The following is a 27,915-nucleotide window of genomic DNA, read 5'->3' as shown; positions in this document are numbered from 1 at the left end:
TTATCTCCAACTGCAAGAGTTCTAAATATTGGCTTCAAAGTCTTATGGTCCACTGCACATTTTGGAAAAAATAGGGGATGTAGTTTATGAACTGGACTTACCACCAGCAGCTCCTATCCACATCGTTTTCCACATACTCTGCTTGAAGGATGAACAAGTAAGTGGATCCTACACTAACTCTAGTACGGGAAAGTGAAATTATTCAAATACCACAAGCTGTCCTGAAACAGCATACCTGAGGGGGGGAGATGCAACAGTTGGAAAACTGAGTATGGCTGTCTCAAATTAGTGCTTTGTGGGAGGACAAGACTGAGATGGTTCCTTCTTTTCTTCTTTAAACATTTCCACATGCAACCTTCTGATATGAAATAGCACCAGATTTATGGTTGTTCATTCAATCCATGCCAAGTATCACCATCATAATGCTCTGATTCCATCACCTGAAGTGAACACTGAAACCCTATCTTCGGCATCACACAGTTCAGTTTAGGGGCTTTGCTGACTTAGCATCTTTTGACCATCCGCTATCAAAACTTTCAAGGGAGAGGTCTTGATGAGTCTAGTATTTGCATTGTTTAGCTATCTTAGTATTTGATAAATGTATTGGTGCTTCCACCATCAGTTAAAGTCAATATAGGTTGGAGTCTATTGATCAACAAATCTTGACAGTGAACCTGTTGTCTTGCCTCTCCAGGGCTTGTAATGAGATCTCCCTCATGTCTCCTTCTAGTTTGTGTCTTCAATGGGCTGATCTCTTTTGTTATCATCACTCTTCTTATCCTCTGTGGTCTCTAACATTGCCAGCTGCTTAGTCTTGCATTTGTGCCCTCAAAAGTGCTACCCCTCATGTTTATAGCAAGCATTAGCAGGTGCAAGTAGAGGTTGGACCTTTATTCTAAAAACTATGGGCATGAGGCTTTTCACATGAGTTGCTTATGCTGACTCCGATTGGAAGAGAGGCTTGGTCTCTGTGTGATAGTTTTGGGTTGATGGAGGAAAGTCGTTTGATGTTCTTTGGTGTTTAAACATATCCTCGATGTGCTAAGTTTATGGTTGAGCCTGCTCATATGCTACGTTTAAGGTTTGGGTTTTACAACTTATAATCGACCTTAACTCCTCTTATAACCACTAATGAAGCTAGATGTAAAGTATGGTTTATTAGATGAGTGTATCCCTTTGCATAACTGATTTAAGCTCTTCGTATCTCTCATGATATTCTATGATGGTGCTCTCTTACTTTTTCTTTTTTCTCAAAAGCAAGTCAGTCTATTTCTCTGTTTTGTGCTTGTCACCCTTGATACCAAGTATCAGGTTTTTCTCCAAAGAATGAGGTGGACTTCTGCTCTTGTTCATTTGCAATATCATACACTTGGAAATATTTGATTGCACCTCCTTGCCCATGATTTAGAATTGGTTCCTTCAAAAGAGGGATATCAATCTTTGGTGTGTTATGGCCATGTGTACTCTTTAATCGACGCCTGTGTATGGCTGCCATTCCCAGCTTTCCCACTCTAGGTGTACACAGCATTCCTCTAGAATGGTGGGGGCTTTGAGGATACACCTGTCCCAAAATGTTCTGAGAGACATTGAAAGTTTGTAAGCTGACTGTTGCATGGTGAGCGTTGAGTGCTTACCTGTGTGTCATTTTCAGCAAGCTCGGCCTCCAATTTGTCTCCATTCAGGTATTGATGGTCTCATAGATTTCAGTCAGAAAATTTTATAATCGTTGATCCTGTCCACAAACAGAATCCTTCTTCTGGGTCACCTTCTGTGCTTTTATCATGGCTGCTTTTCCTTTGCTCTTTGGCAGTTCCACGGTGGAAGATGCTGGTTCACCAAGATTGATGTGCTTTTTTAATACTAGTTTGTCAGCATGCTGATTCATTAGATGGTCCACACAGGCTGGTGCTGGTATAAGGTAGGTTGGCGGGTTATTGGGGGAGAATAGCAGAAAGGTTGAGGACAGGGGAGGAAGAAGAGAGAAGAGACAAAAGAGGAGAGGGTCGACAGAAGGTTCGGAGTAGAAAGTATCTGATAATTTTTTATCTCATGCCTTTGACATCATGTGGTACAATTTTGGACTGGTTCTAATCATGGGTACAATGGTAACAGTAATATTCCCTATGTAAACAGCCGGTGTTACAACCAGTACCCTTCTGGCAGACCTGGTACTACAGCAATTATTTCCCACAGAAAACCGAAACTGCAAGGACAAGATTTGGTTAGTCAGGTATTCCTTTTCACAGAATCATTAGGTTCTTGAAAGCTTCTTAGAGGATTTCGCCACTCACAGATCCATGATCCAATCTCAATCTCTGGAACCTAACATAGGAAAATAGGAAAGAAATAACTATTTAACTGGGGCTTTAAATGGTTTGGCTTGGTTTGTTTGGACATTAGTTCCAAACAAAATCAATGCATTCGCTTTCTAAAAGGTAGAAGTGAAACAGAGTCAATTTAGGATATCAACCGTACTGAACAAAACAAAAATAACTTGGTCTGGTTAAGATTCAATTTGCTTTTGATGCCTTCTGTAGTAGCTTACAAATTTTTTAATATTTTGTAAATTATATATTACAAATTTTTTGTTTATATTTATTATATTCTGAACTCTGGAATCAAATCAAACATGTAGCATAAGGCCTTTTGAAGTCTCCCACTTTGGAGCATGTCATTGTTGTTAATACTGTTCAGATTAAAGCCTACGAAAAGAAATCCCATCATCTTTAACCCCGAATTTCTTCAAAGCAAATGGATATCCGATCGAGAAATATTTAAATATTTATCTCAATCACATACATAAGGTATTAGTTTCTAGTACTTGGCATACATTATTCAACACATCACTAGTAATGCATCTATATATGCATCATTTGCATCCATTAGTCTCCCCCTACCCACCCTTTTTCTCTTCCTTTTTTGATTGCCTTCCCAAGTTCGATTTATTAAACTATTATGCTTAAGAACATTTTTTTACTAAATTCTGCTTCCCCTTGATATGTCATGCACCTAACTTACCTTTCTAGTGGTCACAGGTTCATCACTTAAAGGTACTCGAGAGAATCATGGAGATCCCAATGACCCTCGTGTGAGACTCAAACGTGATTGTGTGGGAATTATGGCTGCATTTAAAATCAAGGGTCCTTTTCATTGCATTTTTATTGTGGCAAACACTCACCTTTATTGGTAAAGAATACTACACTTTCTTATTACTTTGCTATTGGTTGGCATTTCTTGATTTAGTAAAAATCATTGGCCAAATGGTTTTTGGATATGCAAAATTTTATCTGTATGTTGAAATACTTACTGCTGCAGGGACCCAGAATGGGCTGATGTCAAGCTTGCGCAAGCAAAGTATCTGCTATCACGCCTAGCTCAGTTTAAAGTGCTGGTGTCAGAGAGATATGAGAGCGCACCCTCAGTAATCCTGGCTGGTGACTTCAATTCAATCCCAGGGGATAAGGTTTTACAGTACTTTCTGTTTTTACTTTGAGTTATCATGTTTTACTGTGCTTCTTTTTTGGTTGTTTTTTCTTCAAGGTCTTTCCTTTTAGTTCCTCCATCATTCTGAAAATGCCTATTGATGCGATTTTCTACTATAACAGACATCAGTAGTAGAAAAACTTAATTTCTAAACAAATTCTCCTTACTTAACCTACAATCAACTTGTAATGGAGAATTAAGATAATTAAAATAAGTAATAAAAATTGATAAAACGTCACAAGATTAGCTTGCTAAATAAAATGAATTCTCCATTCAACAAGATGGTTGAAAAATCCTCTCGAAGAGCACTCACAATAGCTGAAAGCTAAAGTGAAAAAACATGTAATTTTATTGATGATTTGAATTGAAGTGTTTACAACCAAATGAATAGGGCCTCTATATAGACATAAACTTTATTAATTCAAATAGAAATTAGTAAAGTCTAGGAAAATTTAAATACATCTTATTTAGGATTCTAATTAAAAAATTAAATTAAAGAAGCATAAACATAAAGAAAATATAATTCTTCTTTATTGAATAGGATTCCTTGTTTTGTCGAATTCTTACTCCTTATCTTAATTGGATTTAGACTTTAATAATTAATTAATTTTTTATGAAAAAGTTGTGTTGAAGATGCCTCAAAAAGTTGCCAACTTGAAATAGAAAACAAACTTTTCTCCATGATAAAATAAAGGGAGATTTTCGGCTAGGATAAGAACTACTTTTCCTTTGATCCTTTGTCAAGCATGATTCCAACTCTTTAAAATATTAATTGATGAAGAAGAAATTTAATTAGGACTCTAAAATAAAGAGTTTCGGCATTATTAAAACTCCCTTGCCACAAATCCTAATTAATTTAGGATTCATATTGCCGCACTCCACTAAGAGAGGATGGCTTGAGAGAAACTCTCATGGAAGAGAGTTCCCCTCTTAGGTGGGACTCTCCTCTATGTATGTCTAGGATCACATTATTTATCCATTCTTCCAAAGGATTCGTTCTTGAACCAGTAACTTTATTATGTAAAAGCTTTATTAGTCTTGTCTTATTTAAAAAAATTATCTCTAAAGTCCTGCAAAACAACATCGCTGGATAAAGAAGGATTAAGGTTAGTTAATAAACATTTTTTCTCCTCCTCCTGATTTTGCCTCAAGAGAATTCTTGATCTTCTTTTGATCTTCAAATACTTTATTAGGTGATAGTGGTACGAGAATAAAATTCTCACTATTCAAGCTAAAGGAATAACGATTTCCAATAGCCATAATGACTGTATGTTTTTCATATTATCAGGGTCTTCTCTGTAGGATATAACTGACATACATGGGCACAATATTACAATGGACTTCATCAGTGTATTGCCTAATAGAAAAAGATACCAACACCTGCTTGGTCACCTTGACTTCCACACATTCATTCAACCACTATAATTTATAGGGATCAAGATGTTTCATGCATGTTAACCCAAGTTTATTAACTACGGTACTGCTGGTAATGTTGGTGCAACTTCTTCCATCTATAATAAGCTTACATATCTTCTACTTCACAAAACAACGAGTGTGAAAGATATTATCTCTTTGATTGCTATCTTTTTGCTTGACTTAAACATTCAATATTCTTCAAACAACCAAAATATTTGATGTCACCATTATTTTTTGGCAACATGATTCTTTGGTTAGAACGTCGTGATGCAATGTGCCCTGAACCTAAGCACCTGAAATAGTTGATGATGCTATGCTTCGGATTAGAAGGAAGTGTTTACCTTTTGTGTCGGTTGTCTTCACTTAAACCCTCTTGCCCTCAAATGCATTCTTAATTGGCCATTTAGGGAGAAAATTTGAAAATCCCCATGCTGCCCCCTCTATGTTTTAGCTGCCTCTCAACTTTCATGGCCATTTGCACCATGTCTTCCAACTTCATGTAATGTTGCAATTCTACTACGTTGTCAATTTCTTGGTTTAGACCACTTAAGAATCATGCCATGGTGGTTTCGGAATCTTGTGTATGTTGACCTTGATTATTGTCATTTCCATCTCCTTATGGTAATCTTCCATGGGCATAGGTTCCTAGGTTATGTGTTGCAATTTTTGGTGCATCTCCCTGTGATAGTAAGATGATACAAACTTTTTCCTCATGATAGATTTCATCTCCCTCTAGGTTGAGATAGGTCTGTTTCCATCGCACTTTTTGCTAGATAACAGCTGATCTCACCATACTAGAGCATAGTCGGTGAATTCTATGGTGGCTAAGTGTACCTTGTCTTCATTTTAATTATGATAGTCGAAAATGAGATATGCTTTCCGTTTTCATTATAGGTAGATTGCAACATCATTGCACCCCCTTGAGAGGTGGAATCTGCATTGTGATAGAGCTGATGTTGCTATCTCTCCTATTCTTCCTTTGGTAATCTTGGTCAACATCTCTTTCATTCTTATCACAAGATTTAGCATCATCTCGTGGGAGTAGGCTCTTTGCCTGGGGTGGGCTGTTGTTTTTTCTCTTCCTTCCATCATTTCTTGCTTCTAGATTTTCAATCGCCAGATTGAGCCATGTAAACATGGTGTCTATATGCCCCTTAGGTCCGCTGGACTGTTCCTTTCACTTGATTGAGACGTTATGAAATCCCTACAAGAAAAGATTTGTAGAAAATAACACTCTCTTGCAGATCTCTAGTGTTTCACCACAATCTTCTTCCCTAGAGTTGAATGTCAGAATCGATTCTTACTTAATTAAGGTATTTAAATTAAGACATTGCAAGGAACCTTAGAAATTTGCAACACAATTCTAGAATCCTATGTGTGCTAATCCGGGGCTTTTAGAAGCATGGACTGAGGTCAATCAAAGAAATCGGCGCTGAACAAGACTAAATCGCCGCCAATGATTGCTTCAAGGTAGCTATATAAGTTATAGCTCGAGGTTGAGGAGTGACAAACTCTCCAAAGAAGAAGGAAAAGGATTGAATAGAGGAACTCCCCAACATTTGGCGATCTCAGATCGGTCGATATCAATGGTGACTCATTATTTCGATGAATCATTTCTTCGGACAGGAGAAGATTATGTAAACACTTACTCGAAATCTCACTTATCAGATTCCATTGTGGAAGACACAATTTTTTCTGAAGAATTCGCCATGATACTAAGTAAATAGGACGCAATTAGCTACTTAGTGATGTAATGGAATGAAAGCACAATGAAAAAAAAAAAGACTTAAGAGTGTAAGAAAAGACACTACAGGTATGAATAAAAAGATTGATGCAAAATATGTTGCTTTTTTTTTTTACTACAAAGAATAAATATGTAAGATAGTAAGATCTATTTAAAGTTTAAGCTTTCATACCAAATGATACATAACCTAAGATCAACCAATATGATAAAAAACGTAACTAACAATTTAGTACAAAAACTTAATTTTTAAACAAATTCCTCCTACTTAATTCATAATTAACTCGTGATTAAAAATTAAGATAATTGGAATAAATAATAAAAATTGATAAAATATCACGAGATTACCTTTAATAAGTAGAATCAATTCCCCACTCAATAAGATGGTTGAGAAACCCTTTCAAAGAGCATTCATAATAGCCGAAAGCTAAAGTAAAGAAATTTATAATTTTATTGATGCTTTGAATTGAAGTGTTTATAACCTAATGAATAAGGCCTTTATATAGACATAAATTTTATTAATCCAAGTAGAAAATGGAAACTAAAGTTTAAGAAAATTCTAAATACATTTTATTTAGGATTCTAATTAAAAAATTAAATTAAAAGTGCATAAACATGAAGAAAATAGAATTCTTTTTTCTTGAATAGGATTCATTCTTGTGGTCGAATCCTTACTCCTTATCTTAATCGGAGTTAGACGTCAATAATTAATTAATTAATTAATTTTTTATAAAAAAGTTGTGTTGAAGATGTCTTAAAAAGTTACCAACTTGAAATTGAAAACAAACTTATCTCCATGAGCAAATGAAGGGAGATTTTTGGTTAGGAAAAGGACTCCCCTTCCTTTGATCTTTCATTTGTCAAGTATGATTCCAACTCCTTCAAATATTAATTGATGTAGAAGAAATCTAATTAGGACTCTAGAATAAAGAGTTTCGGTATTCTTAAAGCTCCCTTGCCACAAATTCTAATTAATTTAGGATTCATATTGCCGCATTCCATGAAGACAGGATGGCATGAGGGAAACTCTCGTGGGAGAGAGTTCCCTCTTGGGTGGGACTCTCCTCCATGCAGTCTAGGATGACATCATTGAGCTTCCTTTGGCTAGTAAAAAAGGGTTGAGTGCTTGTAACATTTGATATAATGTGTTTCCTTTTATGGTCTGATAAATAAATTGATCTCCTACTGCCTCAAATGTTTGCAATCATTCTTAAGTGGCTTTTGGTTCAGGTTTATCAATACCTTGTCTCTGGTAATCCTTCGGGAGCGATACTGCCCGAATGTTTGGAAGAGGCACCTGTTCCCTTATGCAGTGTCTATGCATTTACAGGGGGAGAACCCTCATTTACTAATTGCACGCCTGACTTCACAAATACTCTGGACTACATACTATTCTCTCCAACTGACGTAATAAAACCAGTCAGTCTCCTCGAACTACCTCAACCAGGATTGCCAGATGTAGTCAGTGGACTACCAAATTACAGCCACCCAAGTGATCATCTACCAATTGGTGCTGAGTTTGAGATCACCAGGGAATAACAGATTTAATTATTAGTGTTCTCCTGAAGAAGCTATGCTGTTCAAAATCTTTCTGGTAAGTTGCAGATATTTCACTTCAATGAGAACTAGATTCTGTTGTGGTACGGTATAAGTTTTATTTTTTGAACTTTATGTGGTCTGAACTTTATTCTTGTTTAAACAATTGTTTGATGTTTTTTTCCTTCATGAATTCGTAGATTTCATAATCTTATAACTCATGTCTTTTTTTGCAGATGTGCTCATACTTAATCCCATCTGTTTGTATCACAGGTCCTACCTGATTGGTTGGTGTAATTGCTTTCTCAATTTGTGGTGAGTTCATTTTGAATGGATTTTTATTTTCTTTAAAAAAAAAACACTTCAAAATTCATCTCGTTAAAAATTTGATGAGCACATGTGATGCAGTGCATGCTTCTTAACCTCTCTGGAAGAAAGGAATGAAATGGAGATGGAAGAAATGATTTGAATAGAGGAAATCTTTCGCTAAAAGTATGATGTTATCGGGACAGTTAGAGATCCTCATTAGTGTACCAGATTGAGTAAAATATTCTTTCTAATAAAATACTTCCCAAGGAATATTGCTTTTTCTCTCCTAGATATTTAGTTTGCTGAAATCATCCTTAGTGAACGTTAATTTAGTATGTAAACATTTTCTTTTTGTGGCTTATTCCAAGTTGCAAAAACCATAAAAGCAACCTGCCATGAGTGTCATTTAACAAAATAGACAATTATTATTTGTTATGACTAAAGGACTGAAACTTTTCAGATTGAAAAATTAATAGCCATAAATTCTTTATCTAATTAGATTGCATATTGGGTTCAAGATTGATCCGAGTTTTTCACTTCATAATGGATTTGAACTCGTTGGAATGAACACAAATTTCAATGATTTATGAGTGTTCTTATGCATATACATATTTTACTTCAAAAAATTAATGTAAAGAGTTTAAGAAAAATAAGCATATTTACAAATATTTCTTAGACTATAGTTGGCTCTTCCAATTTCACACTAGATATCAGTAAGAATAACTGAAGTTCCTGTAAAATTTGTAAAATAATCTTATCAGAAACCAACTCATCTTAGTTGAGTTGGTTATATTTTGTCATCTTAATCAACAAGGGTTGAAACATTTTGAACCCCTTTGTGGTTAACAAGAAAATCGTTTCATATTTTCCTTCAGTTTATGTTTGGATAGAGAGATAAGAGAAAACTTGAAGGAAAAAGGAAATAAATTCATTTTATTTGGAAGTTTATATTTCAGATAGAGAATCTATTATTGTCTAGAATATCTAATTCTCTTCTTTGGAGTTGCATTGAGAAGAAAAAAATAAATTAAAAATCTAGTACTATCAATTTCCACTAATATTTGTTAAAAGTATATCAAATTATCTCAAAACAAGTCAAGTTACGTAAAATATTATAAGAAATATACTTACATAAAAGAAATGTACCTAAATGCTTTAAATGTCTGAATGCCTAAAAATGACTATAAATAATTATTAGAGTGTTTATTGATTCCTACAATGTCCAAAAATGTCTCAAGATGTATTAAAGTATTTAGAAACAAACTCGAACACATGAAAAATCCTAAGACGTACACAATTGATGGCCATAAGTGCCCTGTATGTTTAACTTGGTACAAACACACCTAAGCTTTTGACCTATAATGACTTATATGGGCTTTAAATCCTAGAGAGTATGATATAAACTCATGAATGCAAAAAATTAGAGAAAAAGGAGTTATAACTCGGGAGTTGTCACTTGAATAAAGCCCATGGAAAGAGTGAATTGTATAACTTCATCCCTTACTTCTAATAGGTGTAATATTCTCATCTTATTCTTTGTAACATCTCAAATGCTAGTTAAAGTATATGGGTGTTAAATATAGAAACAGAATTACGAGTGCATGATAAAAATTATATGCAGTAGAGCAAATTAATACAAATCTCTTACAAATATATGAGTTTCAATTTCATACATATAACTGAGGTCAAAAGTAGCTAAACAATGTCAAGATACAAAAGAGAACCACTTCTTTCACTATGCTATTGGACTCATCAGAGTGCAGGAACGATCATGCACTTAAGTTTTGTGGATTCGCGAGATCCTCATAAACTTCAATGGGTAGGTCAACTAACAGTTCATCATTCTCTTCCTCATCTGGGAGAGGAACATGGAAAAAGTGAGTTCCATATACTCAATAAGGAAAATAGTATCAAATAACATCGTAAGATTTTAAAGGTGAATTATACTAATATAAATACTATTTGGTTACTTTCTAGACCTATCTTACCTTATGAAAATAATTTATTATTAGAGAAAACATCATATTAATATAATCAAGACAAACACACAGCATTCAGATAATGGAGAAAATAAAGTAAATCATGAAATGTTTAGATTTTTGTGTCATGCTTCGCAAAGTCGTTACGACTTCCATCTTTGAAGGCATATACAATTTTTTGACTACCAATGTGGAATGAACAGATCAGATACAGATAATAACAATTTTCTCAAGCACATTTATGGCTTGTCAAACCATGGTACAATTTATGACCACGACTGTATCCACCATAGTACTCCTATCAGATATTCTATACTCACGATAGTACTTAGCCAAAGATGACCCTTAACAAATATTCGCGTCACCACTCTCGTCAGAGAGTATGTCGTCATCCACAGGGAGCAATCCTCTTACGTCTTTCCAAACCAGATGGGGGAAGGAGAAACAGATACCCCGAATGGGGTTAGGGGAACATATATCTCTAAAAGATAAAAAGTCTAACGAGACACTTGATGCATTATGTATGTCAATACAGATACATACTTCGAACTATTCATGCTTCGTTATACTTTTCTTTATTTTTTTGTTCTTTTTTTTTTAATTTTTTTAGATAACCTTACCGATTTCATATTATTATAATTATATGCAAATCATCAAGTGTCTATCACTCACATAACATACTTAAAATCAAGAACAATTTAATTTATTAAACATATAAACACAAAGCATGCAAAACAGGCAAAATAACAAATTATCAATTTAATCTTTTCTTTTTGTCTAAAAATACCCCTTAAGACGTCTAAAGAAATACTAAATTTCTTAGTGAAATCTTGATACTTTCTTCTACACCGTTCTTCTTTTCTTCCTCTCCTTCTCTCTCTAGATTACTCTCTCTCTTTCTCTCTTTCTATTTCTCTCTAATTCTTGAAATGTGAAAGAATGGAAGTGTGAAAAACATGGGAAGGAATGACCCCTATTTATAAAAAATGGGGGGCTGTTGGATTTACACCAAGTGGCGAAATATGATGAAGAGAGAGAGAAAAAGATTCTTGGCACGAAAAATGAAGTAGGAAGACCTCCTCCACCGGTGGTGGCGCTAGGAGCTGCGGCACGTTGCTCGAGGGGGGCGACGACACACTGCCCGAGGTGATAGTGGCCTCACGTGCCCGGTGCGCTACAGGGCTAGCCTGCAGGCACAGGGCCTGGGCGTGCTGCAAGGCTAGCCTGTAGGCGCAAGGCCTGGGTGCGCTGGGTGCCGCGCATATAGGTCTACTGCGCGTGGTCCTCAAGCGCGCAGGGGCCTATCCACACAAGTCTGCTATGCGGACAGCGTGTGCATAGTGTAGGACCCTTGTCCCCGTGTGACATGACGCACACAGGATTGACCTCGCGCTGCGCGCGGATGGGACGTGCGTACTTGTATCAATTAGATATCTGGCAAAAATGTCATGGGTAGAAAAAATACCCTAGATAAGGATAAGAGTGATGAAGGCACCAGGTTACTGGTCTGGCTATGTCTTTTGGCCACTGGAGGCAATCCTTCACAAAATGTTGAGTGGTTCTACACTTACAGCAGACGTTGTTCAAATGCCGACAGGGCTGATCACAATGCAAGTGACCACAATGCTAGCATGGTTGGGAAGGTCGAGCAAGTTATCCAGTAGGTGGAGGCAGAGTAAGGGGAAGGGCAGCTCGGGGTTGTTTATCAGGATGGATACTAACTGGGTCAGGCAATCTTCTTCTACATTATCGGGATTGATGTTGTTATTGTTGGGTACGAACTCGGGTGATGCATTAGTGCCTTACTGAGATAAGGTCTTCGACCAACTAAGCATGTTTTAGCACCTCAACATACGAGCTAGGTCTCAGTATCATAATCCGGTCATATATATCAGCACGAAGGCCCTTCATAAACTTCCTACCTTTGTAACTCTCAGGGGTGACCATTAATGGGGCAAACCAAGACAACTGGACAATTGGACTACACATTAGGTAACCGTTAAGTTTTCCTTGTGAAAGTTCGAAAATTCCTCCTTCTTCTCTCGAACATAGACTGGGAAGAAATTCTCAAAGAATGCATCCATTAAAACCTCCCAAGTGGTAGGGGTAGGTAGGACTTCTTTTTTAAACCGCTACAAATGTTCAGCTTTACCGGTTAGTATGAAGGTTACTAGGGGGACTTTTTGTTCATCAGTTAGGTCTAATACAGAGAAAAGTTTCTCTATCTGCAAGATCCAAGCTTTAACTACTAAGGGATCGGAGCCTGCTTGAAAATGGGGTACGTTAAGTTTCCTAAATTCTACTATGTTATAGGAGATAAACCTCTCAGCTAGTTGGTAGTCAGGGACAGGAGGATATTGATAAGGGTTGGGTTGGGTTTTTCCTACGGTTGCGGTTAGACCCTGGATGGCTCGGAAGAGTTCAGTAAACTCGCCTTAGTCGGATGATCCTGGGCCTTAGGTTTTTCGGTACGCTCTATAGAAGGTCTTCATCGCGTTATTCCTATAAAAGAAAAAGATGATACGAGTTGGTGGTCTAGTTTTTGAAAGATGACATATTTATTAATTATCTTAGATGGGTTTCCTAACTATAACCTCAATTGTAAGGGGATTATTCTACGTAACTGCTCGGATACCATTTGTGACATCCCAAATACTAATTAAAGTATAAGAGTACCAGATACAAAAACAGATTACGAGTGCATGATAGATAAATGTATACAGTGGAACAATTAAGTACAAATCCTTCACAAAATATATGAGTTCCCAATTACATATATATGTGATGCCAGAAGTGGTGGCAAAATACAAAATAACAAAATAAAAAAAAGGCCACTTTTATCATTATGTAAATAGATTCATCAGAGTGCGGGACAAGTCATGCACTCATAAAAGTTTATGGATCCACGGGATCCTCAAAAACTTCAAAGGGTAGGTCATGATTGGTTCCTCACTATCTTCCTCATTTGGAGCGGGCATGGAAAAGGGTGAGTAACATATACTCAGTAAGAAAAACAGTATTTAAATAACATCATAAGATTTTAAAAGTACTTAAAAGTATGATCATTATTTACCATCAAGAGTCACATCAAGGTTTTTATTCAATTATTAAAACAATTTATTTATTTAAAGAAAACATTAAACTCATCATATCATGGTCATATCATATCAATCAAATCAATCATGCTGAAAATAAAAAAAAATCAAATAAATCATGATATGCATTGTCTTTTATTTTATTTTTCACGTGAAGTCGTCCAGACTTCTATTTATTGAGGGCAATACAGATTCCCGACTACCTTATGGAATGACTAATTCATTTCATTTATAACAACAATTTACGGCTTGTGAAACCATCAACACATTTACAGTTTGTCAAACCATGACATGATTTATGACTATAGTCATGCCAACCATAGTGGTCTAACATGTTAACTATGACCACAAACGTACTTTGCCAAGGTGACCCCTACAATCATATCACGTCACCACTCTCATAAGTGAGTATGCTGTCATCCACAAGGAACGGCCATCTCATGTTTTTTAAGACTAAATGGGGGGGGAAACAGAAATCTCTTAGAGATAAAAAGCCTAAGGAAATACTTTATGAATTATGCATGCCAATACCAATACATATTTCTCATGTCTATACATCATTTCATGCTTAATCGTTTTTTCCACTGTCAATTGCATCACATATCAATATTCCTTTCAAGTATTAAATCATTCAAATTACACATAAAAATTAATAAGTTCATGTACAATCATAAAATATGCATTGACACGTAAAATTACTTCTTTTTGGCATAAACTTTAACCATGCAATGTTAATTTAAACTTTATTAATTTTATTCTAAAAATACTCCTTATGATTTTTAAAAGTAAATACTAAATTCCTTACCGAAGTCTTGATGTTTCTTACGCCTTTTCTTCTTTTGCTCATCTCCCTCTCTCTCTAAAGCTCTTGGAGGATGGAAGAATGGAAATAGAAGTGATAAAAAAATGGTGAAGGTAGGGTCCCTATTTATAGAAAATGGGGACCATTGGATTTGCGCCAAGTGGTAAAATCTGGTGATGAGAGAAAAAGTCAATGAAAAAGGTGAGATGTGACAACTAATGTATGTGACTTACGAATAGATGATGCGACGTAACGATGGCACAAAAACTAGAGGCACGCCACCCAATCGATGGTGGCACGTCGTCCAAGCGACGACGACATGCTACCCAAGTTGGCGAGGCTCGTTGCACAATCGGCGCCACACATTGCCCTGTAGCATGCTGGGGTAGTGCATGCAGCCTCACGTGAACGACGCGTGCATAGGGCATGTGGAGCCATGTGCAGACTGCACCTCACACTGCACAAAGATGGGATGAGCGCACAATACGCGCTTCCTATGCTTGCCGTGCGAGTTTTTTCTCGCAGGAATTTTTTGCCTTTTCTCCATTTTTTTCCTTGAAATTATTTTATTTAATTTAAAAAAATAGAATTGCCTACAAGATAATTAAAATAAATAATTTTAATAATTATTAAACTGAATAAATACGAATTAAAATAAAAAATATGATTTTCATCTAAAAATATAAAATATAAAATATTAAGGAATTTAAATGGCCATAAGGCCGAATAAATAGGGGTTTACATTATAAATTAAGCATGAAAGTTTTCGGGTGTTACAGGTGAGCTCTTGGAAGTTTTCTGAACAAGGGAAATCAAAAAGAAAATAAGAAAGCTTATCATGTGAAAGAGGAAATCTTTTTGGGTCCTTTTGGTTTCATCTCTCTCTCTCTCAGCCAAGTGAAGAAAAAAAAAGGAAATGAAGAAAAATGAAAGAGATGAGAGGAAAATTTGCTTTAAATAGCCAAGGGAAGGTGTATGTGATCCATTGGATTCTCGCATATGTTGCGTGCAAGCTTGCTCATGCACAGGGCATGCAAAGCTGTCCTTCTGCATGCTCGCGTGTGCAGGTGAGTCCATCTGCATGTGGGAGGCTTTGCACACATGTCGAAGGCAAGTCACGTGTGCCGCTTGTGACATCCACTGGTAACTTTCCCATCTTTGCAGTAATAGGTTAAAAATATCGATGCTATCATCCTTTCCTTTTTGAAATGATGTGTCATTGTCATATGCTTGAGTATTTTGTGTGCTTGGGGTTGTGTAAACATGGCTTATGAATTAGATCATGATTCTGCTGAGATTCAGATCAGCTTTTCATGACCAATCCACCATATTTTTTTTACCTTTGTGGGGGCTCAAATCTCTTCTTAACTAGGGAGGTTCTCTAACACATTATAACATGATCGGGCCACCTCTTTCCTCAATGCCTCTTGCAGTACTTCCTTCCATTCATCAAATATATGTTAGATTTTTTCACATATCATATCGTAGTGCATGGAGTTCTTCATGAAAACTCATTGTGAAAAGACTCCGCAAGAAAGGTGTGACATCCCCAAGTTTATTGAGAAAACCTCATATTGTTGTATTTGGAATTAATTCAGATTTTAATTTGATTTGAAATTTCTTTTATGTGTAAAAATTTATATTTTAAATTTGAAATTAAAAAATGGAAGGAAAAACACCTCACAGGATTTAAATCCGGGAAGGCAAACCATGCATACAATGCCACGTGGGCCTGTGTGTGCCTCGCAGGCAAATTCTCCACCCGCACGATAGAACCTATGTGCATGCGAACAAACACGCCCATTAACCCAACCAGCCACCGTTCGCCCAGGCTACTTTCATGTCCACTACAGCCGATCAACACTTGGCAGCTTCAAGACATCCATGGTCGGCCATTAAACCTATCAACGGCTGTGCATGCTTGATGTGATCCAATGGATCACGTTCGTCCGCCTCTCCATATTTAAACCTTCATTCTCTTCTATTTTCTTCGTTCTTCCATTCCACTATTCGAAAGAAGAGAGAAAACTTTAAGTTATAGAGAGAGAGAGAGAGACAAGGGAAACCCGAGAGTGAGAAGAGAGAAAAACAAGTTGCTCTACTGCAGCAAGCTTGTCACTGAGCTACTCCTCCCTTCTATAAGAGGTAAGCCTTTCACTTACCTTATCCTTCTTTTCTTCTGAAACCAATACATCCCCTAAAATCAATTTTCGTTCTTTGTGCTTACTGCAGATAGGTTTTACAAGTCCGACTATTGCAGTAGGCTTTTTTCTTTGAAAACGACAACTTTCCAATCCCTCTTTTGGAAACCAAACTCTATTTAGCTATTAGTAAGGATTAGGGCAGTGTTTTCATACTCTTGATGAAATTTCTAGCTTGTTTAAAGGGCCCCAAATATGCATGTATGAACTGATTTGATTTGGAAATGGTTTGTGTCAAATGTTTCATAAATTTTAGTTTACTCTGGTTCATTGTTTGAAGGTTATGTAAGCTTGTTTAGTGGGTGGTTTTAATGATTTTAAATTGCATGAAATGATTGGAAAGAAATAAGAAAAATGGGGCACTAAGGTACCAAAAGGAATCACAACACGGGCACCACCACGTACCAGACATACAAAAGACACTATCAAGGCACGCATATGTGCATAGACAGGGCCCCGCACATGCGGTTCAAGCACATAACAGTGCACTCGTATGCAGGCTTCACTAAGCGTCCATGCATGAAGAGGGAGCTCGCAAATGCCATGAGCGTGCCTATGCGAGGGTTGCTTTTACACACCAGTAGTGCGGCAGCCAATCCCCAGGCATACACGGTGTGCACGTGATGGTGTGCTCCACTTGAGCACCCAACATGTGGACGAACGCACACATAAGCACGTTGTGTCATGTGAAAGAGACCAGGAAGCACACCACATCTTAACAGCACACACAGACCGCCCCATTACACAAGTGCACATGGACATGCTGTATTGTGCGAGTGCACGCGGACATGTTGACCCGTGCGAGTGCGTGCAGGCATGCCATGTTGTGCAAACACACACACGGACACCCGCGCCTTGCAAGCACAATAACATGATGCCCCGCACAGCGACCTACACTTCCATACACAAGGACTAGTCCTCGACACACCCATTATGTCTGGCTTGTTTACCCATGGTCATGGCAATGCATGGTTCGGTAGGTTATGTGACCCTGTCAGGCACCCATGTGCCGATAGGACTCATTGCGGGCCCCTGCCATTCCTATTTGGTGGGTGTAGATAGGATTTTTCCTCGCGAGTTTTGGAACTGATAATGGGCCTTAAATGGGCTTGTGTTGTTTAGAAGGCTTCAAGAAGCCTGTAACACACTTGTTGGGCCTTTGCCTGGCTTAAGTCCATCGTTGGGCTTAGCTAAGCTCGAAAAATGGACTCCCATAGGGTTTGAAATTGAGTTTGAAAGGCCCAATGGGCCACAAGTTATTTTCGTGGATCCTAGTCGGGTTCTGTTTAAGTTGTAATAGGCCCAATGGGCTAGGGACAAGATAAGTGGGCCTTACTAGTAGGAATGACGAGAAAGTATATTGGCAGGCCAAACTGGCAGAATAGTAAGGATTCTCAGGATGCCTGAAATGACTTAATAGATTGGGATTTTCTTTTAAGGCAACTAGTCTACTATCAAAGTGTAGATCAACTTCAAAACACTAATCCCGTTTAGTAATTATCACTAAAGGCTTATTATTATTCATATGTTTATCGACTGTTGGTGAACCACTCCTTATGAATGGATATTGTATTGGCCTTCCCTCTGACGAAAGTGGATTGTGACTAACTATAGGGGTCACAATGGTGAAGTAACGCCGAGATCATAGAACTTCCGTATTAGTGTTTACTGACTTAACTATTATTCCCATTCATAGTGGTGGTTGGGGATCACCTTTGTCTTATGTTGATATAGGTCTAAACAGGTTCGCATGAAGATCTGCACCCATTGAAACCATAAAAAGCCAAAGTAATTATAACAGTCCATCTTGTATTTTAGTTCGGTCATTGGTTACAAATAAGTCATTGTGAATGATTGTTGTCATACATCTTATTAAAAATAGATCAGAGGTTGTTATTCTAAAGAATAATTTGTTGGTATTTTATAATGAAGTTTTCAGCAGTCTCAAATAAAAAATAATGCAAGTATATTTGCATGCATATATGCTTTATATTAGACACCAGTTCCCATCAGATGGAAAGACATCACATATGGTATTAGAGTAAGATTCCAAGGACATCCCTTCTACTGAGACCTAGGACTTAAACTTATAAGACCTAAACATTTTCTTAAAAATAGTAGTAGCCTAGGGATCTAGTTAAAGAAATTTTACTAAAACCTTGTCTACCTTTTGTAGGCAAACATGACTCGAGGGAGACCATCGATTAAAAGATTTGATGCCTAGGATGCCCCAACCCAGGCACAGTTCACTGAGTTACTTCGGGCTATTCACAATTTGACTACCGTTGTGGGCCACAACTTTGCTCACAACAGTGGTCGTCCTCATCCTATAGAGGAACAATATAACCAGAATCATGTTATTTTGTATTTTTAAAATTTCAAAGGCTAAACCCTCCTTGTGATGCTGGACAAGATTCCATGGTAGTTAAAGCATGGATTATGCAGATGGAAAAGCTCTTTTCTGTCCTCAAACTCATTGAGGAGCAGACAACTTTCATGTTTACAAGAGAGGCTAAACACTAATGGCATCTCAAGAAGGAGACTCTACCTCCAGTTTTGATCAGTTTCTTGATGCATTTCTTAAAATTTTCTTCCCGGTGTATGTTCGAGAGAAAAAGGAGGAAAAATTTAAGGACCTACGTCAGTAAAGCATGTTTGTGAGTTAATATGCTTTCGGGTTCATTCAGTTGTATCATTTGGCCCAGAGTCATAACCACCAAGAGCAAAAAGGCCAAAAATTTTCTTAAAGGCCTAAGGGCTGACATTTTTTACCAACTAGCCGTGATGAAACCTGTTACCTATGTTGAGGCCTTACAAAATGCCCAATTGGCTGAAGAACTCCTTACTATCCATTACTAGCATATCCACCATGCCAAAGCACATAACTAACAAAAGAGGAAGCGGATTGATCAGGGTCGTGCCAATAAATGACCTAGAGTGGCCTCAACTATGGTAGCTATTCCACCACCACCCCCGCCTCTAGGTAATAACACTAATCTTGCTCAATGTGTCAACACTACGATAGAAATCATGTTAACCACCCATGTTATAAGCTGAGCACTGCTTGTTATAAGTGGGGGAGTACTCAGCACTTCATGAAAGACTTCCCTCATAAGCCAAGAGATGCTGCCAGACCTATTGCTAGAGGAAGAGTATTTCACTTTGATAAGCCAAACGTCATCCCCACACCACCCTTCATTTAGAATACTCGTTCTATACATGATTCCATAGCTTGTGCTTTGATTAATATTGGTGCTACTCATTCCTTTGTTTTATGGTAGTTTGCTAGAAATCTGTTAGCTAAACTAGACTCCTTAGAGGAAGCATTAATTATAGAAACTCCTTCCAAATCCATCATAAAAGCTCATGATATATATAGGTCGTGCAAATTAGAAATATCAAGGATAAAGTTAATTATAGATCTTGTACTCTTAGACTTTCAAGGCTTCGATGTGACATTACGCATGGATATGTTGGAAGGCTATTGTACTGTCATAGATTGCAGCCCTAGTGACTAGACTCACCAGGAAAGGTGCAAAGTTTCTTTGCTCTAAAGTGTGAAGAAAGTTTTCTCGACCTTAAGCTTTGTTTGACATCCACTCCAATATTAGTTGTTCCGAATAATACTGGTAGATTTTAGGTTTATTATGATACATCACGCCTTGGTCTGGGGTGTGTGCTTATGCAACATAGTAGGGCGATAGCCTATAGTTCAAGGCAGTTAAAGCCCCATGAACAAAACTATCCCTCTCATGATCTTGAATTGCCAACCATTGTCTTTCCTCTCAAAATCTTGTGACATTACTTGTACGACAAAACTTTTAAAATCTATATCGATCACAAGAGTTTGAAGTACTTGTTCACGTGGAAGGAACTCAATATGAGACAAAGACGTTAGATGGATCTCTTAAAGGACTACAATTGTAAAATTCTATACCATACCCAATAAGGGTAATGTAGTTGCTAATGCTCTTAGCACAAATGATGATTTCAAGATAGAGGATGCTCGAAGCTATTAGAACCCCTAATTGAATCATTATGGTGAAGGCGTCTATCTTGCTCAAATTCAAATCCAACCCAATCTTTAGATCCTAATGTGGAGAAACATAAGGAAAAATTAGAAATGGGGGTTAAGTATGATTTTAGAGTATCCGATGATGGAACCCTTAGGTTTTAAAACTATTTGTGGGTGCCTGATGAGCCCGAACTTAGATTGGATATTTTGAAAGAAGCTCATATCTCCAAGTTGGCTATCCATCCAGGTAAAACTAAAATCTACCAGGATTTAAGGCTCCATTTTTGTTGGCCCAGTATGAGGCATAACATAATTGACTTTTTTTCTTCGTGCCTTATTTGTTAGCAAGTTAAAGTGAAACATCAGAGACCTAGTGGTCTTTTACAGTGCCTCCCTGTCCCATAATAGAAATAGGAGCATGTGACCATGAACTTCGTCACGGGATTACCAAGGACTGTTTCAAGTCATAATGCTATATAGGACATGGTTGATAGATTGATTAAGTAAGCCCATTTTCTAGAAGTAAAGACGACTAATTCTATTAGCAAGTTGGTTGGGTTATATGTTCAAGAGATCTTCAGACTCCATGGTACTCTAGTTTTCATGGTATCCGACAAAGATTCTCGTTTCACCTCACAGTTTTAGACAAACTTCTAAGAAGCCTTTGGTACTAGTCTTTTCTTCAACACTACTTACCATTCCCAAACTGATGGCCAGTCTTAAAGAGCTATTTAGAAGCTAGAAGATATGTTAAAAGGCTGTGTGCTGGACTTTGGTGATAGTTGGGACAAACATCTACCGCTACTGAAATTTACTTACAGTAACAACTATCACTCCAGTATTGGGATTGCCCCATGTGAAGCACTCTATGGTAGGCCTTGCCAATCCCTAACTTATTGGAACAAAGTCAGGAATATATGTGTCCTGGGAACATATCTCATTCAGGAGGCAATAGAGAAGATTGCCATCATCTACAAAAATCTCACCACTGCTTAGAGCCATCAAAGAGTTATACCGACAATTGAAGAAAAGACCTAGAATTTGCAGTGGGTGATCATGTTTTTTTTAAGGTGGAACACCGTTAAAACCTACTAGAGGACTATATTTGAAATTTTATGTTTTAATTTTTTTAAGCATGAATGTTGGTGTGTTTAATTTTTTTTAAAATTATTTTCTTTTAAATTTTGAATTTTTTCCAAAGAAAAAAAAAGAGGGGAAAGCATAACTCACGGGCAAGCCTTGCGGGGGAAAAACACTTGTAGGTATGCGCGCAGACATGAGAGCCCACACACCCGCAAGCTCGCGTGGCCATGCACTTGTAGCACTACGTCTGAGAACAGTGCTGCATGTCCCATCATGGACCAAATCAAGTTCGCTTGCAACCTAGCATGCCATAGTTGCCACATGATGTTCATGCACACCATGATGAGATGGTCGGTCAATAACTAAGGTCGTTGCATGGGATCCAATCTTGGCTTAAATAACCAAATAAGGCCGCATGGGATCCAATAGATCCCATGCGGCCTTATTTGGTTATTTAAGCCAAGATTGTCCTTTTTCTCTCTCTTTTTCTTCTTTTTCTTCTTCTTCTTCACTTGGCAGAGAGAGAGAGGCTAAAGAGAGAGAGTGGGACAACAAACTAAGGACTCTTGAGAGCTTTCTTCCTCTATATGGTAAGCTTCTTACTTTTTCTTCCTGATTTCTTTCTTCACTTAAGGTGACAAGAGCTCCTCCCTTAAGTTCTTTTTTTTCGTAAAATTTTCAGAACATCTTCTAAAAATCTATGGGTTGCTACAATAAACTTTCTCTCTCCTTTGATATTGCAAATTAACCTCGTTTCTTTGGGAACCCAAACATCAAACCTAATTACTAAGGGTTTTAGTGTTTCCTTACCCTTTAAATGTGCTTTCTAGATTTTAAAATGTTATAAATAATAAAATCACATGTTTGTTTTTAATCGGGTTTCATGCATGCATGTGTGCTATTTGGTAATCATATTTTATCGAACATTCGACTAATTTGAGGTGATTATTTTAGAGTTATATTAATTTTAAGATTATGTATGTGGGAAATGGGATATGGAATTTAGAAATAAATTGATTTGGGAGGTGAGAAAAAGCTTGGAATTGGTTTGGGGCACCAAGGTGCCAAGAAGGAGACATGAGTTACGACTATATCATGACCATGCATGAGGGGCACAATCCCTGGCTTGCTGTGTGCGTGTAAAAGTCGTGCGTAGTAACATAGGACCTGTTAAGCATGTCAGCACACTAAGGGGGCCTACTGTGAGGGTGTGTGCGCGGGGGGCTTATTAGCCGTGTCTGCACGCCGAGAAGCCTCCTCTCACGTGAGGGAGGCCTAGAATGCACAACCTGTTGTGCTACATTGCCTGACCGAGCGCACGCGTGTGCTTGTACACAGTGCCCATAAGGGGCATGTCCTCGCACACTCATATGTGCGTGGGATGGCATACCTGGGCACGACGCTCGCGTGACTTGCTGTGTATGCGAGTTTGGCCCTCTACCTCACCTTTGGGTCAGGTTCGATCGAGTGGGCCCTTATTTGGCTTGTCTAATATATGGACCCCAACCTAGTTTGGTTTAGGTTTAGAGGACCCTAGGTCGAGTCTAGTTCGGTTCAAAGGACCCATCAAGTCCAAATCGGGCAAGTGGGCCCAAATGGACCGAGTTGGTTATTGTCCACCCGAGAAAATTTGATTTCTGTGTTAGGCCCATATTTGGCCGGGTCAGTCAATGGACCCCTTATGGGTTGGGTTTTGTTACCTTGGTTGGGTCCCGGTCTAAAGGTAGGTATTAGGATTAATTACGGACCCAATGGGTCAAGTGAATGTTATGAACTGCAAATATGACTGTGATTCCAAAACCGTTAAGAAAAATGAAAAAACCAAAATTTGTTTAATCATTATCGGTAAGAGGTGACTGAATATGATTGCTACTGACTATTGGTGAACCACTCCCTATTAATGGTACTGACTTTCCCTCTGATGAGAGCAGATTTCCATTGATTGTAGGAGTAATTATGGCGAAGTACGTCCGTGATCATAGTTTTCTAATTGCATAAGTAAATATTGAACTAATCTTTTTCCATTCGCAATGGTAGTGTATGATCTCCTCCACCCTCTGTTGATAGGTTTCGCGTAAAGATCTATAAAATTTGTAATTGTACTAAATAGTTTGATAGTTTAGCTTGGACTATTGATTGGTTATCCATGCTTTAGATTTCTTATTGAGTTGAATATGTTTCTCACTGTTCTGTCTTTGTCATGCCATGTTCTTGTAGGTTCTACTAGTTTTAATGTATTCCTCATTGTTTAATTATATTATTTATGTCTGATGTTGGTATTTCCACATGTATTTCGATTAATTAAAGATACAACATTTTCGATAATATTTAAAATAAACCTAATCTGCGATGGTCTCTAATGATAAGTTTCACTGATGATAAAAGTAATGATACGTTTTTGAAAACAAATAGCATTTGAAAATTTAGTAGTATAGTTTAAATACTATTTTTCTTATTGAGTTTTATGGAACTCAACCCAATTCATTTCCCCCCAAAGACGATGTGGAAATCGAAGAATCTCTCCAAACTGCCACTCAAAGCTTGTTTGGATCCATTCATGAATTAATAGTTGATATTTGAGTGCAAGTGGATGACTGTACTCTAATGAAAAATTATTTTGTAATGATAGAAGTGGCTCGAACAATGTTTGTATATATTTTTATGAGCCATCTTCTCAGCCTCATGTGTGTATGGACATCATATTTTATATGGGATGAATTTATTTCATTGAATATATTATTTTATGCACTCATTTCTGTTTCTGTTATTGGATTTACCCCCAATGGGTATTAAGACGTCATAGGTGGTATTAGAGCAGGATTCTCAGACATCCTATACATTGAGGCATAAGATTTAGTCGTAGAAGTTTAAAAATTTTCTTAGAGCTAGAAATAATATTTGTACTTAGTGAACGACATCATTTCTAAACCCTTGTCTCCCCTTTTTAAGTGATATGACTCGAGGGAGACCTTCCATAAAAAGACTTGATAACTAAGACAATCCAACCTAAGCAGAGTTTATCGAGTTGTTTTGGGCAATTTAGGGTTTGACTGTTGTGGGCCACAACTTTGCTCACAACGCCGGCCACTCATTTCCTGTGGATGATTACCGTTACCCCAACCATGTCATTTCGCATAACATATCAAAATTTTAAAAGTTGAACCCTCCTCATTTCAATGGTGGACCTAACTCCATGATCGCTAAAGAGTGGATCATGAGGATCAAAAAGCTCTTCTCAGTACTAGAACTCACCGAAGAGCATAAGGTTCCCCTGGCAACCTTCATGTTCACTAGGGAGGCCAAACACTGGTGACACCTCAAAAATGACACCTTGCCCACTCCAACAACTTGTGACTAATTCATCGACGCTTTCCTCAAATAATTATTTTCAGTGTATGTTTGAGAGAATAAGGAATAGGAGTTCCAAGATCTATGGTAGTGAAGCATGACAGTGAGCCAGTATATGACCAAATTCATTTAATTGTCCCAGTTTGCCCCAGAGTCCATCGTTACCAAAAATAAGAAGGCACAAAAGTTTCTCAAAGGTCTAAGGGCTGACATTTTCATCCGAGTGGCTATGATGAGCAACTCTAGGACAAACCTTAATCGTAGAGACACTGCCTAGGGGACTTTTAGAAGCCCATGTTGTGTATAAGGCTTGTAAGGTGAAGGTTTCAGGTAGAGAATTAACCATATACCTTATACTCCTAGACTTTTTTGGTTTTGATGTGATTTTGGGCATGGACTGATGAGAGGCCTATCGTGCCATTATTTACTGTTATGATAAAACTGCCTTTGTCCCCCTAAAAGGAAACAATCTTCGGACAAAGACAAATGGAAAAGTTAGTTTTGTGTAAATATATGTTTTATAAATGAATTTTTGAATGTTTAAAATTGAATGTGTCTAATGTTTTACATAAAATTCATGATAGGAATTTCGAAAATAAATTGTTTGTCTTTTTCCTAACCCCTATGATGTAAAAGCAAATGGATTATGAGCACTCTATATAAATAATCCTAATTGTCTGTAACTTTCAAAATGTTTTTCCTGAGGATCTTCTAGGTCTGCCACCCAGGTGGGAAATCGAATTCTCCATCAACCTAGTTTTAGGGATCCAACCCATTTTTGAACCCACTTATCTGATGGGTAGAGTAAAACTTCGAGAGTTGGGTCATCAGATTGCAACACTACAAGAAACAAGGTTTATCAGACCAAACAATTCTCCTTGGAGTGCTCTAGTTTTGTTTTCCAAGAAAAAAGATGGGACCCTCTGATTGTGTATTGATTATAGGGAGCTCAAACAGGTGACAATCAATAACAAGTATCTATTGTCCCGCATTGACAACTTGTTTTACCAGTTACAGGGACCTCAGTCTTCTCCAAAATTTAATCTCAAGTCTAACTATCACCAGTTGAGGGTTAGAGCCAAAAACATTCCTAAGACGTTCTTGTGACATCCCCAATGCAAATTAAGATATAAGGGTGTCAGATACAAAAATATATTACGAGTGTATGATAAAATTGTATGTAGCGAACAAGTTATTACAAATCTCTTGCAAAATATGTGAGTTCCATATATATATCACTGAGGCCAGAAGTAGCAACAAATACAAAAAGGGCCACTTCTATCATTATGTTATTGGACCCATCAAAGTGCGGCAACAATCAAGCACTCAAGGTTTGCATATCCATGGGATCCTCATGGACTTCAAGGGGTAGATCAGGGGATGGTTCCTCACTATCTTCCTCATCTGGGGAGGGCATAGAAAGAGTGAGTCATATATACTCAGTAAGGAAAATAGCATTTAAATAACATTGTAAGGTTTAAAAGGTGAATAATAATATCATAAATACTTACCATCAGGTCACGTGGGGTCTTATCTTACATTATAAAAATAATTTTAGTTATGAAAGAAAACATTATATCCATCATATCATAGTCATATCAATCAAATCAAAATCATACTTAACAATAGAGAAAATAAAATAAATCATAAAATGCTCATATTTTTGTGTCATGCTTTACGAAGTCGTTTTGACTTCCATCTCTGAGGGCAGCTACGGATTTCTGACTAACCATGTAGAATGACCAGATTAGATACAGATAACGACAATTTGCTTAGGCACATTTTCGCCTTGCCAAACCATGGTGCGACTATGACAACGGTCGTACCGACCGTAATGGCCCTATCAGATATTCTATAACTATGGCAGTACTTAGCCAAAGGTGACCCCTAACAGATATTCGCATTACCGCTCTCATCAGAGGGTACACTGTTATCCACAGGGAGTGGTCCTCTCACGTTTTTCCATACCAGATGGGGGAGGGAGGAACAGATATCTCTGAGAGATAAAAATCCTAAACGAGACACTTGATGCATTATGTATGTCAATACATATACAAACATATTTTTGACCATTCAGGCTTCATTCCACTTTTTTTTTCTCTTTTTTTTTTATTTTCCAGATAATATCTCAAGATTCATATTATTTTATTTACATGCAAGTCATTAAGTGCCTATAAACCACATAACATGCTTGAAATCAAGAACAATTCACTTTATTAGAACTACTAAACATAGAACATGCAAACCATACAAAATCACATATTTATAATTCTAATTTTTTTAGAAATATTTCTTAAGATGTTTAAAGAAATACTAAATTTCTTATCGGAACCTCGAAGTTTTTCCTACACCGTTCTTCTTCTCCTCATCTCCTTCTCTCTCTAGACCATTTCCTCTCTCTAAACTCTTGAAAAGTGAAAGAATGAAATGGAAGTGATGAGAAAATGGGAGGGAGGGTCCCTATTTATAGAAAATGGGGACTGTTAGATTTGTGCTAAGTAGCAAAATCCTGTGAAGAGAGAGAGTGTTGAGTGGAAGATGATCGATTTGATGTGATGCAATGGCAGCGCAGAAAATAAAGGAAAAATTCCTTCACCGGTGGTGGCACATCACCTAAAGAGGGCGATGGCACACTACCTTAGGAGGTAGTGTGCCTCACCCGACCAATGCGGGTTGCAGGCCTAGCCTACAAGCGTCGGCCTACCTTGTTGCGCATCGGGGCACCATGTGTAGGCCTACTATACGCAGGCCTAACTATGCAAGCTTGCTGCGCAGACGGCACGTGCACAGTGTGCGGCACTTGGCCTTGTCTGCGCGCGATGTGATGCGCGTAGGACTGGCCCCATGCCTCGCGTGGATGGGACGTGCGCATTGTGCGCACTGTGCACACGTCCTGTGCTTGGTCAC

General features: G+C 37.6%; 1 protein-coding gene and 2 long non-coding RNA genes across 3 annotated transcripts in view; 2 read left to right on the top strand and 1 right to left on the bottom strand.

The window, feature by feature from the left end:
* LOC110818493 (DNAse I-like superfamily protein) overlaps positions 1-8,954 on the top strand; it is a 32,125-nt gene extending 23,171 nt beyond the window's left edge. The window contains exons 8-12 of the mRNA XM_088216312.1: positions 3,036-3,186; positions 3,316-3,463; positions 7,871-8,234; positions 8,413-8,491; positions 8,585-8,954. Of these exons, the coding sequence (XP_088072438.1) occupies positions 3,036-3,186; positions 3,316-3,463; positions 7,871-8,179 (608 nt within the window). The 3' untranslated portion in view covers positions 8,180-8,234; positions 8,413-8,491; positions 8,585-8,954. The remainder of the gene's footprint in view (positions 1-3,035; positions 3,187-3,315; positions 3,464-7,870; positions 8,235-8,412; positions 8,492-8,584) is intronic.
* A 1,152-nt stretch (positions 8,955-10,106) lies between these two features.
* LOC148266849 (uncharacterized) lies at positions 10,107-14,611 on the bottom strand. Its single transcript, XR_015817497.1, has 2 exons — positions 14,365-14,611; positions 10,107-10,340 (listed from the first exon to the last, which is right to left on the bottom strand). It is a non-coding gene; the product is annotated as an uncharacterized LOC148266849 (long non-coding RNA).
* Positions 14,612-15,527: 916 nt separating this feature from the next.
* Positions 15,528-27,915, top strand: part of LOC148266848 (uncharacterized) — a 46,118-nt gene continuing 33,730 nt past the window's right edge. The window contains exon 1 of the long non-coding RNA XR_015817947.1: positions 15,528-16,506. This is a non-coding gene — a long non-coding RNA (uncharacterized LOC148266848). The remainder of the gene's footprint in view (positions 16,507-27,915) is intronic.

The sequence above is a fragment of the Carica papaya genome, chromosome 3 (genome assembly GCF_054855325.1).
Source record: "Carica papaya isolate Zhongbai chromosome 3, ASM5485532v1, whole genome shotgun sequence".
In the NCBI taxonomy this organism is placed as follows: Eukaryota; Viridiplantae; Streptophyta; class Magnoliopsida; order Brassicales; family Caricaceae; genus Carica; species Carica papaya.
The sequence above is the reverse complement of the archived record's forward strand: the minus strand, read 5'-3'. Positions and strand labels throughout refer to the sequence as shown.